General features: G+C 40.2%; 1 protein-coding gene across 4 annotated transcripts in view; it reads left to right on the plus strand.

The window, feature by feature from the left end:
- The window catches only part of BLM (BLM RecQ like helicase), a 106,896-nt gene that overhangs the window by 58,119 nt on the left and 35,394 nt on the right, over window positions 1–13,383 (plus strand). For all 4 annotated transcript variants that reach the window (XM_049905604.1, XM_049905602.1, XM_049905606.1 and 1 more), the window contains 2 exons: window positions 8,419–8,525; window positions 10,154–10,314. In XM_049905604.1, the coding sequence (XP_049761561.1) occupies window positions 8,419–8,525; window positions 10,154–10,314 (268 nt within the window). The remainder of the gene's footprint in view (window positions 1–8,418; window positions 8,526–10,153; window positions 10,315–13,383) is intronic.

Below are 13,383 nucleotides of genomic sequence, written 5' to 3' on the forward strand. Positions count from 1 at the left end.
TCCTAGGAAATTCTTTTCCTAATAAATAATTTTATCAGTACTCTACTTTCCTTTGCTGTAGCAGTGAATGTAAATAATTAACTGAGAATGATCAAAATAGTCCATGGACGCACCAGTCTTTTACCTACTGCCCTTTTTGCCACAATCTGGTAGACCATGCTCTGCCATTTCAGACACTAAAAGAACTCTGTACATTTTGTTTGTAAATTGCATTGAGAGAGGTAGTATCACAGTATTGTTTGGCAGCAGTTTTGTAATACTCTCGGGAGTAATGCATTCTATGACAATAGGAATGAAAGAAGAAATGTCATGAAGTTAAAATCATCTTGACTCCTCTCAACTTACTCTCAGTATATCTGAAATCAGAACATCCAAAAAAGGGCCAAAACACCTCACTCTTAATGTTATACTTCACCTTTGACAGAAATATGTGAAACACGTTAAAAACATGATGCCCCATCAAGAGTTTCTGGTGTTTTGATTAAAAAAAAACTTCACCCACACCCATCCCATTGCCCTCAAGTCAGTTCCAATTCACAGCAACCCTATAGGACAGAGTAAAACCACTGCCGTTGAGTCAATTCTGACTCGTAGCGACTCTACAGGACAGAGTAGAACTGCCCAGCAGAGTTTCCAAAGAGCACCTGGAGAATTCGAACTGCCATCCTCTTGGTTAGCAGCTGTAGCACTTAACCACTACGCCACCAGGGTTACCTAGAACTGCCTTATAGGGTTTCCTAGGCTGTAATCTTCATGGAAGCAGAAACTGCCATATCTTTCTCCCGCTGAGGGGCTGGTGTGTTCAAACCACTGACCTTTTGGTTGGCAGCCAAGCACTTAACCACTGCAGTAATCTAGTGCTGCTATAGCAGAAATACCACAAGTGGGTGGCTTTAACAAGAAGAAATACATTTTCTCACAGTTTAGGAGGCTAGAAGTCCAAAATCAGGACGCTGGCTCTAGGGGAAGGCTTTCTCTCTCTGTCGGCTCTGGATGAAGGTCCTTTTCTCTTTCAGCTTCTGCTCGTGGGCAGTCTTCATGTGGCTTGGCATCCCTCTTCCCCCATTTGTGCATCTTAGTTTGATTGTTTAGTCTCCTTTATATCTCAAAAGAGATCGATTCAAGATACAACAACTAATTTTACCTCATTAACATAAACAACCCATTCCCAAATGAGATTATAGCCAAAGGCATAGAGGTTAGGATTTACAACACACATTTTGGGGGAACACAGTTCAATCCATAACATTCCACCCTTTTGTCCACCAAAATTTGTGTGTGCGTGCGTGTGTGTGCTTTAGATGAAAGTTTACAGAGCAAATTAGTTTCTCATTAAACAATTAATACACATATTATTTTGTGGCATTGGTTGCCAACCTGTGACAGGTCAACATTTATCCCTTCTCGACCTTGGGTTCCCCATTTCCATTCATTCAGTTTTCCTGTCCCTTCCTGCCTTCTTGTCCTTGCCCCTGGGCTGGTGTGCCCATTTAGTCTCATATACATGGTTGAGCTACATGTATTATTGTTTGTTTTATGGGTCTGTCTAATCTTTGGCTGAAGAGTGAACCTCAGGAGTGACCTTAGTACTGAATTAAAGGGGTGTCTGGGGGCCGTACTCTCGGGGCTTCTCCAGTAAGTCTGGTGCTTTTTTGTGAGTTTGAAAAATTCATATTTTTGCTTCACGCAAAACACATTCACCCCATCGCGTCATCCCAAAAGTCTTAAATCAACTCCAAGTCTCAAATCTCATCTTCTGAATTATCTAAATTAAATGTGGGTGAGACCTTGGGTGTATTCTATCCTGGGGCAAAATTTTTCTTCATCTGTGAACCTGTAAAAGCTAGAATACAGGTTATCTGCTTCCAAAATACAATGGTGAAACAGGCACAAAGTATACATTTCCATAATAAATGGAAGAAATTAGAGACTGCAGTGGAGTGAATTACTTAATGTGGCTCTTCTAGCCATAGTCTTTGTGACTTTCATACAATGATTGGATGAAACTATGCGAATAAGGTGCTTGTGGCCCACCAAGGGGATTGGATAGCTTGCTGCTAATGCAAATAAGGTGTATGGAACCTGTGATGATTAAGATTATGCATCAGCTTGACTGGGCCATGATTTTCATTGAATTGGCAGTTGAGTAATGATGTAATTTGGCAGTTGTGTAATGATGTAGTCATCTTCCATTTTGTGGTCTAATGTAATTGTCTTTTGTGATCTGATGTAATTATCCTCTATTTTGTGACATATTATAAATCCTAGCTTCTATGCCTGTGGTTATGGCTCATTTGGGGGTGAATTCTCCATTATGTTAATGAGGCAGGATTAGAGTGGAATGTATCTTGAGTCACCGTCTTACTAGAGGGTGTGACTCAAATCACCACCCTTATTCAAGTCACATCTTACATCTTACAAGAGATGAAAGGAGAGAGAAGCAAGCTTGTGGGGAGCTACTACCACCAAGAAGAAGAGCTAGGAGCAGAGCTCATCCTTTGGCCTGGGATCCCTGTGCTGAGAACCTCCTAGACCCAGGAGACAGACCTGTAGTATAGCAGATGGCAAGAAATGGCAACAAGCACAGCAGAGGACCAGCAGCAACAGAACCCGGAGGCCAGCGCGAGATGGTGTGGTGGGCTTCCTGGTCCATGGAGTGAGGTGGCTACAGTGGGTGTGCCAAGCCACAGAGCGGGAGAGCTGAGCACCTTTGGGCAGGAGGCTTCCTGGCCAACTGGGGTACCTCCAGGCACTTAGCAGAGCTAGGCTTGTCAACCCACAAAGTAAGAGAGTTGAGTGCCTTTGAGCTGAGGCTTACTGCAGAGTGGGGTGTCCCCAGGCACTTATTGACAAAGCTAGAGATTTGGAATAGTTTCCTGAGCCAGGCAGAGGCTGGGCCAAGGGCCCAAGGGGCCAAGGGCCAGAGAGAGAGGCTTGCCTGCGGACATGGCTGAGAAGAGGCTGTCCTGATTGAGCTATATTCTGAGTCATTTCTGATCCTGAATTGTAACCTGCTACTTCCCTAATGAGGAACCCTGGTGCACAGTGGTCAAGCACCTTGCTGCTAAATAGAAGGTCGGCGAATCAAACCACACTAGCCACTTCTGTGGGAGAGAGATGTGGCAGACAGCCTTGGACACCCCAATGGCACACAACAACGACAATTTCCCTAATAAACCCCATAATCATGAGTATTGTCTGTGAGTTCTATGTGGCCATTGCAACGGAGTATCAAACCCAGCAAAGAAGAGAGAGAGTGCCATGGGAGGGGTAACTGGTGTCAGAATTGCTAAAAATGTTGGAGAGATGAGGCGTGTCTTCCTCTACCTGATGGGAATCAACCTTGGGCTATCGATGCTAATAATGATTCTCTCTCACCCTTGTGAAGTTAAAAGAGGAGGTCAGACTATGCTGCCACCACGCCGTTTTTACAGAGAGAAAGAAGAGGTGATGGGCACCAAACAAGTCCAAAACCCAGCAGAACAATTTACATTAGCTCTTAAGGCTTGAAAATAATCCCCTGTTCTCTCAGACCGTCTAGGCAGTGGCCTTGCCCTCCAGACTCTGGGTATTAGCCATGATCTCTAAATTTTGGGTGGAGGCCCCTAAGCCCTGGGCTTCAGGCTCTGCCTTCCAGGCCCGCTAGAATGGCAACTCTGCTCCATTTGCTTTGGTCGACCCCATTCTCCTAGTCTGTCTGGGTGGTGACCCCACCCCTTAGGCCCCAGCAGTCCCCATTATTCTGCCCCTTGGGCATGGTAGCCCCACCTCCTCAGCTTTGGGTGGTGGCCCTATCCCCCAACATACCTTAACAGCAGCCCCCACTCCAGAAGCAAGTTAATGAAGATCTGACTCTTTGAAACCTAGGAGGCAGTGGCCTCACCCTTTGAAATCAAGAAGACCTAGCTTCTCGTGCTCCTTTCAACAGTTTTGCTGATCTCTGAGCTGCTCCAGGATGGTCCTTTTCTTTTTCTTGGAGGACAACAGATGTGGCTCCTTTGGCTTGTTTCCTGCCTATAGAATTCCAAAGGCAGACAGCGTTTTTCCTTTCATTCTGTCTCTGTTACCGTCAGCCTAAGCTGATGGGTTTCCTGCTGTGGTAGTTGGTTAGGTCCATCAGTCACAGGCTTAATCTCTTTAACAAAAAATCGTGTAACCACATCCTTGGTGAACACTCTAGGACAAGTGTCCTTAGTTTGTACAACAAAATTTTCCAAAGCTCAGTTCTGTTTTCATTTTGCACAGTTCATTTGTAGGTCCATCTGTGTCTTCTTGCATTTTACTATAAGCGGCAAGGAGAAACCATACAGCCTCCTTAAGATCTCGCTTAGAAATCTTCTTAGCTAAATATCCAAGTTCATCACTCACAAGTTCTTTGCCACTGCATGAAAAACATCACCCTTCTTTCATTGTCCAGTCACATGTTCACTATTTTCTTTTAAAGCCTCACCAGAAGCACATTTAACACCCACATTTCTAGCAACTTTCTGTTGCTGGCAACATAATGTATTCTCTAAGACAATAGAGACTTTCTCTATGGCTCATCTCCCTTCGCTACAAGCCTTCACCAGAACTGTCTTTGACGTCCATAATTCTACCAACAGTCTCTTCAAGGCAATCTAGGCTTTTACTATCAGGTACCTTCCAGCCTACACCCATTACACAATTCCAAAATCATTTCCACATTGTAAGTATTTGTTAGAACAGCACTCCCACTTCTAGGTACCAAATTCTGTCTTAGTTATCTGGTGCTACTATAACAAAAATACTACAGGTAGGTGGCATTAACAAGCAAACTTGTTTTCTCACAGTTTAGGAGGCCGCTGTTGTTGGGTGCCATCAAGTCCGTTCTGACTCACAGCAATCCTATATACAACAGAACAAAATACTGCCCAGCCCTGTGCCATCCTTACAATTGTTGCTGTATTTGAGCTCATTGTTGCAGCTACTATCAATCCACCTCTTGAAGGTCTTCTTTTTCATTGACCCTCTCCTTTACCAAACATGATGCCTTTTTCCGTTGACTGATTCCTCCTGATAACACATCCAAAGTAAGTGAGACGAAGTATTGCCATCCTTGTTTCTAAAGAGCTTTCTAGCTACACTTCTTCCAAGACAATTTATTCGTTCTTTTGGAAGTCCATGGTATATTCGATATTCTTCGCCAACACCGTAATTGAAATGCATCAATTCTTCTTAGGAAGCTAGAAGTCTAAAACCACGGCTCCAGCTCTAGGGGAAGGCTTTTGCTTTCTGTTGGCTCTGGATGCAGGGCCTTGTCTCTTAGCTTCTGCTCTTGGACAGTCTTCTCATGTGGTTTGGTATCCCTCTTCCCACATTTCTGCTTCTTAACTTGCTTGTTTAATCTCTTTTATATCTCAAAAGAGATTGACTCAAGATATACCCTACACTAATCCTGCCTCATTAATATAACAAACACAACCCATTCCCAGGGGAATTATACCACAGGCATAGAGGTTAGGATTCACAACATTTGTTTGGGGTCGGGGGGATGGACGGACGACATGATTCAGTCCATAACACATACTATATTTTAATTTGTTTTGTTTGCTGTACTAAAGGTTTTCACATTCTAGAGCAATGCACCCTAGTAAAATTCAAGATGGATAAAAAGTAAAGGTTGGTGGGTGGGTGGTTTGCTTTTGGAAAGTGGGAGAAGGACAGTTATAAAAGGAAAATTACCAAAGGAGACCAGCAGGATGTTTTTACTGTAGGTATATTCTCAAACAGAGTCAGTTTTAGGAAAAAGTACATGTGAAAATTGAGGATCTAGAAATTGATTCCTTTAAAATCGTCTTTGCTCTTAGAAAGCAAAGTGTACCCTTAGAAAGTCTTTGTGAACACTTAGGGGAATGCATACTCTAATTTTAGATGACTGGTCTAAAAAGAAGTTGGAATGTGGTTTAAGAACTCTGAAAAGAGGTCTAAACTGGGGGCAAAAGTTGGGACCAGTGGGAATGATATATAAATGCCATTTAACACAATGAAGGTGAGATTCCTGGAGGAGATAATGTAGAATAGAGCCAAGCATTTTGGGAATGACTCTCACTTAAGGAAGAAGAAAAGGAGATGGAGAAATCAGAGGTATAAGAAGAAAACCACAGAAGTGCAAAGTTGTGAAGCTGACAGAGGGTTTTCAATAGAGATAGCCAACAATGAGGTGTGGCAGAGCCGGAGAGACTGGGGTCTGTAAAAAGGCCACTGTGTAGACCAACAGCAGTTGGAAGATCACTACTGCCTGTTTTTTGGCCTTACCTGCAGCAGTCCCTTCAGAAACACAACTGCTCCCCCACCCCCCCAGTTGAGCCATTCTTTAGTTCTAGAACTAAACTGGAGTTTATCCTACTGATGTCAACAAAACCTGGTCCAAATTTAACTTGGATTTAGATACAAAGACAGAAACCCAACGGTTTTATTCCCCATCTTTCCTCCCTCTGATCCCCACCCCCTATAACTCATTGCCGTTATGGTCTTCTCTGTGTTTCCCTCTATCAACCCACACTCAGATATCTTTGTGCTCTAACTTTTACTTGTTCTCTGTCTTCCCTGTGGATAGGAGATAATTGGAACCTGGGGCAGTGGAGGGTCCGTGGAAGGCCAGAGACACTATAACAATTCCCTCCTTTCTTTAGTTTTTTCTTTCTTTATTTTTTTTTTTAATTGCGGTAAATGTATATGTAACCAAACATTTGACATTTCTTCAGTCTTTACACGTACAGTTCAGTGACGTTAATTATGTTCATCGTGCTCTTCAGCCATCACTGATTTCGTTCTCAAGTTATACTATCACCTTTAACCAAAACTCAGTGTCCCCCCAGGCGTTGAGCCCTCTTTTCCCCCTCCTTCCTGCCCTACCCTGGTAACTACTAATAAACTTTGGTCTCTATACACTTGACCTATTCTGGATGTTTCATATAAGTGGGATCATACAATATTTGTCCTTTCGTGGGTGATTATTTCACTTAGCATAATGTTTTCAGGGCTTATCCATGTTGTAGCATGTATCAGGACTTCATTTCTCTTTCTTTCTTTAGATTTAAAGACTTTTAGAAAGCACTTTTGATAAAATGGTGGTGGCAAAAGCCAGAATGGGAGTGATGAGAATTCAATTGGATGTACGGTGAATTGGATAAGAGCACAAGAGAGAGAAAGAGGGGTGGAATGCCAGCCGGAGTGAACTGTAGAATCAAGAGAAATTTCTGTTGTTGTTAGGATTGGTGGTCCTAGAATATATTTAGAGACAGAAGGGGATTGAAAATATAAGGGGAGAAAAAATAGAGAAAATGAGCTCCCTAAATAAATGGGAGGCCAAAAGCAAAAGACCAGAAGAAGAGGAACACATCTGCCTTGGAGTCAGTCACATTCAAAATTAAAATCCAAATGTCTTCTACATGGGGAGAGTCTTGACACATCATGGGGTTGGCAACCAAAGTCACAAAACAATTTGTGTATTAACTGTTTAATGAGAAACTGATTTGCTCTGTAAACTTTCACCTAAATCACAATTTAAAAAAATATATACGGTGAAAGGATACAACTCTGACGCACACGTTCAACCATTCAGTATCCCCTTGTTCTGTTCGAACAACTGCCCCTTGGTCTCTATGGACAGGTTCCTCCTCACGAGCATAATTAAGTATTCTGGAATTCCCATTCTTTGCAATGTGGTCCGTAATTTGTTACGATCCTCACAGCCGAATGTCTTTGCATAGTCAATAAAACACAGGTAAAACATCAAAAAAAAGAAAAAAAGTCTTCTACATGATCTCTAAGGCTTTAGCTCCTTCTACTGCCCTGCAATCAACCTTTTTTTTGGTACATAGTCCAAATTTGGAAACATTGGTGGCCTAAATATATGTATGTTTCCTTAATCTTTTAAATAATGTTTTAGCCATCTCTGCTTTTAATCACCCTTTTCTTGGAGACAGGGCTTCTAACTTGTCTTTTCTACATGTTGTCTAGTTTTACCAAAACCAAAACCAAACCCAGTGCCATTGAGTCGATTACAACTCATAGCGACCCTATAGGCAAGAGTAGAACTGCCCCATAGAGTTTCCAAGGAGTGCCTGGCGGATTCGAACTGCCGACCCTTTGGTTAGCAGCCGTAACACTTAACCACTGCGCCACCAGGGTTCCCAATCTAGTTCTATAGTCCTAACTTTTTGTCACTTGGTCCCATAGATAGGGTCTTTTCCGTCTCTCTTACCAGTCTTTTCTTTAATCCTTAACCTAACTTCCATTTCAGTCTTCGATTATATAAGCTACCAGTGACAATATTCAGCTTAAGACAACTTGGTCAGTAGGTTTGCATTGTGGAAAATCAGTGTTTAATTTTTGAAGATGGCTAAAACTATGTTTTCTTATAATACTTAATTTTGTGTTTGGGACTTCTTTCAGGTTTAGCATGAGTTTTAACAGACATAATCTGAAATACTATGTGTTACCCAAAAAGCCTAAAAAGGTGGCATTTGATTGCTTAGAATGGATCAGAAAGCATCACCCATGTGAGTACGCCATGTGAATTATGTCTAGAAGTGATAAATAAATGTCTTTTTAGTACCGCAGTAGAATATGTAAAATTGTGTATTAAACATTTCTTTTCTCGGTTTGATAGCACTAGCTTGCTTTTGGTAGAGGAGAATATTGCAGCTCTTTCAGTTCTAGAAATTGTAAAATCTCATTTGGTTTGATGACAATAAACTCTAACCAAAAATATATTAAATACTCTCTCCTACACACCTGTATTTTAATTCTTGGTTTTAGTGTCTTTTCTCTGGCTTTTAACGGCATATGAATTTTACAGTTCTTTGTTTTAGTGCTTTCTCCCAACTGTATCTGTCTTTTAGTTATATCAACCAAAATGAGATTCTGAAATTCATAGCAGTTTTCCCTGTAACCCCTTATCCACTTTTCTATGGAGAATTTTTTTGTTAAACATTTCTTTTTATTTTTTTTAAATTAGAAGACATGCTTATTTGAACAAATCAAACCATGAAGAGATATACCCAGAAAACCTCAGTTATTCCCTTTACAGGCCTATCTCTGCAAGGCAGCAAATATGAATAGCTTAGTGTGCACTTCTGTACCTTTGGCTGTGCCACAGAATTTTTAAACCTTTTATTTTCTGATTTTAAAAATGACATACATTAAAAACAATAATAAATATAATAGATGCTCACCGAAGAAAATTTAGAAAGCAACAAAAACACAAAAAAATAAAGATAAACCTGACTCAAAGTTTTAAAAGTAAGTCATTGCTATTATTTTGGCTTATTTTCTTAAAATTTTGGCTTATTTCCTTAACTTGCGTGTCTGTATATATATATGTATATAAAATGTTTGTGCCCTTAATCTGCTTTATTTAATGAGCATCTTCCCATGCCTTTTGAAGACTTAGGAAATACCTATAATAGTTACAGTATATTTCACTTCACAATGTACTGTCCTAAGTGTTCTAATGTTAGCCATTAGGTGTTTTCTCATTTTGTTTAAGCGTAAGAAAACTTTTTGCGTAAATACGTGCACTGCTTCAAATTATTTTTCAGGTTCGTTTCCTAGAAGGAAACTGCGTCAAAGGGTATAAACATTTTTAAGAATCTTGATACATAGTGCCACATGCTTTCTAGGAAGTGTGTATAAAGGGCGCCTTCCTATTGTACAGCCGGTGCGAAGGAGGGGCCAGGACTTGTCAAGTTTCACCTAATGAGTCATTAACAAGATTGGGATTAAAAACCAAACCTCATTTCTAGTGCACGTGAATTCCTTGCTTGGATTAGTCTGCCTGTGTGATCTTTCTCCACTGTAAGAAAACTGGGGAGATCTATTTGTGTTTCCTGTGTTTCGAAGGCCAGAGCCCTGGTGGCACAATGGTTAAAGTGCTCGGTTGCCAACCAAAAGATCAGAGGTTTGAAACCACCAGTGGTTCCATGGGAGAAAGATGTGGCTGTCTGCTTCCATAAAGATTTACAGCCTTAGAAACCCTATTGGGGCAGCCCTACTCTGTCCTGTAGGGTTGCAATGTGTTAGAATGACTCAGTGGCAGCATGTGGATGTTTCTAAGAACATAAGGCAAATTGTGTTGTTATTTATGTTAAAAGTCCTCATTTTGCAATACTGTTTGGTTTCTTGGCAGATGACTCAGGGATAATTTACTGCCTCTCCAGGCGAGAATGTGACACAATGGCTGAGACATTAAAGAAAAATGGCCTTGCCGCCCTTGCTTACCACGCTGGCCTCAGTGACTGTGCTAGAGATGAAGTGCAGCACAAGTGGATTAATCAGGATGGCTGCCAGGTACCAGCTTTCTAAATAAACAGATAAAAGGAAACATTCTTTTGGAGTGTACAATATACGCACTCGCCCGTGTAGAATGCAAACTATCTTTACCTTGAAGGTAGTAAATATCAGGTGGGGACTAAAAAATCAAATTTAATTTAAAACCTTTTTTTTATGACTTCCAAAGTTGCTTTTTTTCCTATAACATCAGGATTTTTTTATTGAGGTATAATTCATATGCCATAAAATTTGCTCCTTTAAAGTGTACAATTCAGTGGGTTTTTTTGTTTTGGTTTTTTTAGCATATCATAAAGTTGTGCAACTATCACCACTATCTAATTCCAGAACATTTTCATCATCTTCAAAAAGCAAATGGGAAAACTCCTTACCCATTGGCAGTTCAGTCTCCATTCTCCGCTCCCAGTGGTCCCTGGAGACCACTAATCTACTAACCACTACTAATCTATTAATCTGCCTCTATGCATTTACCTGTTCTGGACATTTCATATAAATGGACCCATATAATACATAGTCTTTTGTGAATGATTTTTGTCACAAAGCATAATGTTTTTAAGGTTCATCCATGTTGTAACATGTAACAGTACTTTATTCTTTTTATGACTGAATACTATTCCATTATATGGATATACCACATTTCGTTTATCCGTTCATCAGTTGATGTTCACCTGGGTTGTTTCCACTTTTTTGGCTGTTGTGAATAATGCTGGTATGTGGACATAAGTTTTAATTTCTCTTGGACATACACCTAGGAGTAGAATTGTTAGATCATATGATAACCCTATGTTTAACTTGTTGAGCAACTGCCAAACTGTTTTCCAATGCGACTGCACCATTTTACATTCCCTCTAGCAATGCATGAAGATACCCATTTCTTTGCTAACACTTGTGATTGTCCATCTTTCTTATTACAGCCATCCTAACGAATGTGATGTGCTATCTTATTGTGGTTTTGATTTGCATTTTCTTAGTCACTAATGAAGTGGTGACACAATGGCTAAGCGCTCAGCTGTTAACCAAATTTCAGCAGTTTGAACCCACTCAGTGGCTCTGTGGGATAAAAGACCTGGTGATCTGCTCCTATAAAGATTACAGCCTAGGAAACCTGTGGAATAGCTCTATTCTGCCCTATAGGGTCGCTATGAGTTGGAATCAACCCCAACGGCATACAACAGCAACAGCAGTCACTAATGATATTGACAACCAGTGTCACAAAACGGTGTGTGTATAAACTGCTTAACAAGAAACTAATTTCACCGAAATCACAGTGAAAAAAAAAAAAGTCACTAATGATGTTGAGCATCTTTACATGTGCTAATTGGACATTTGTATATCTTCTTTGAAGGAATGTCTATTCAAATCCTTTGCCCATTTTTTAGTTAGTTCATTTGTCTCTTCGTTGTCAAGTTGTAAGAGTTCTTTATACATTCTGCATACTATAACCTTATCAGCTATAAAGTTTGCAAATATTTTCTCCCATTCTGTGGATTGTCTTTTCACTTTCTTGAGAGTGTCCTTGGAAATTTTGATGAAGTCCAAGACAGAATTTTACTATTTCTCCCCTCTTTCGTTACTTGTGCTTTAGGTATCATATCTAAGAAATCGTTGCCTAATCCCAAGGTCACAAAGATTTATTCCTGTTTTTTTCTAGGAGTTCTACATTTTTAGCTCTTAAATTTAGGTCTTTGAGTTAATTTTTTTATATGGTCTGAAAAAGAGGCCCATCTTTATTCTTTTGCATATAGATATCCTGTTGTCACAGCATCATTTGTTGAAAAGATTATTCTTTCCCCCATTGAATTGTCTTGTTGAAAATAAATTGACTGTAAATGTGAGAGTTTATTTCTGGACTCTCAGTTCTGTTCCATTTATGTATGTATGTCCTTATGCCAGAACCACTCTGTCTTGATTACTGTAGCTTTGTTGTGAGTTTTGAAATCTGGAAGTACGGGTCCGCCAACTTGGTTACTCTTTTTAGCTGAGAAGAAATACAAATGGCTAAAAAGCATGTGAAAGATGCTCAACATCATTAGCCATTGTTGTTGGTGTTAGGTGCATCAAGTCGATTTTGACTTATAGCGACCAATAGGCCAGTGTAGAACTGCCCCATATGGTTTCCAAGGAGTGCGTGGTGGATTTGAGCTGCCAAACTTTTGGTTAGCAGCTGTAGCCCTTAACCACTTCGCCACCAGAGTTTCCTGTGACAGAATAGAGGTGCCCCATCGGGTTTTCTTGAATGTAATCTTTACAAAAGCTGATCCCCTGGTCTTTCTCCTGCAGAGCAGCTGGGTGGGCTCAAACCTCCAACCCTTCAGTTAGCAGCTGAGCTACAAATCAAAACAACAATGAGATACCACTTTTACCCCCACAAAGATGGCCGTGATCAAAAAAACAAACAATAGGTGTTGGCAAGGATGTAGAAGAACTGGCGCCCTCATCCCTTGCTAGTAGAATTGTAAAATGGTGCAGCTGCTGTGGAAGCAATTTAGAGGTTCCTTAAAAAGTTAAAAAAAAAAAAAATTTTTTTTTTTTTTTTTAAAGTTAAATATAGAATTACCATATGTCCAACAATTCCACTCCTAGGTATATACCCAAAAGAATTGAAAGCAGGTACACAAACAGATACATGTACGCCAATGTTCATTGCAGCAACATTTACAATAGCCAAAAGATGGCAACAACCTCAATGTCCATCAGCATATGAACGGATAAACGAAATGTGGTACATATATGCAATGCAATACTACTCAGCCATAAAGAGAAATGAAGTCCTGACGCATGTTACAACATGAATGAATCTTGAAAACTCATGGCTGCTGAGTGAAATAAGGCAGTCACAAAAGAACAAATATTAAATGAGTCAGAATTGACTCAGCTGCAACATTGTGGCTATGTAGGGGAATGTCCTTGTTTTAGGACATGCACACTGACACATTTAGTGATGATGAGGCATCCTGTCAGCAACTTATTCTTAAATGCTTCAAGATTTTTTAAAAAGTTCTTTGTACTTTCTTACCACTCTCCTATATTTTTGAAATAGAGAGAAAATGTTAAAGATCTCAAAATAAA

This window comes from Elephas maximus, chromosome 13, assembly GCF_024166365.1.
Source record: "Elephas maximus indicus isolate mEleMax1 chromosome 13, mEleMax1 primary haplotype, whole genome shotgun sequence".
NCBI lineage: Eukaryota > Metazoa > Chordata > Mammalia > Proboscidea > Elephantidae > Elephas > Elephas maximus.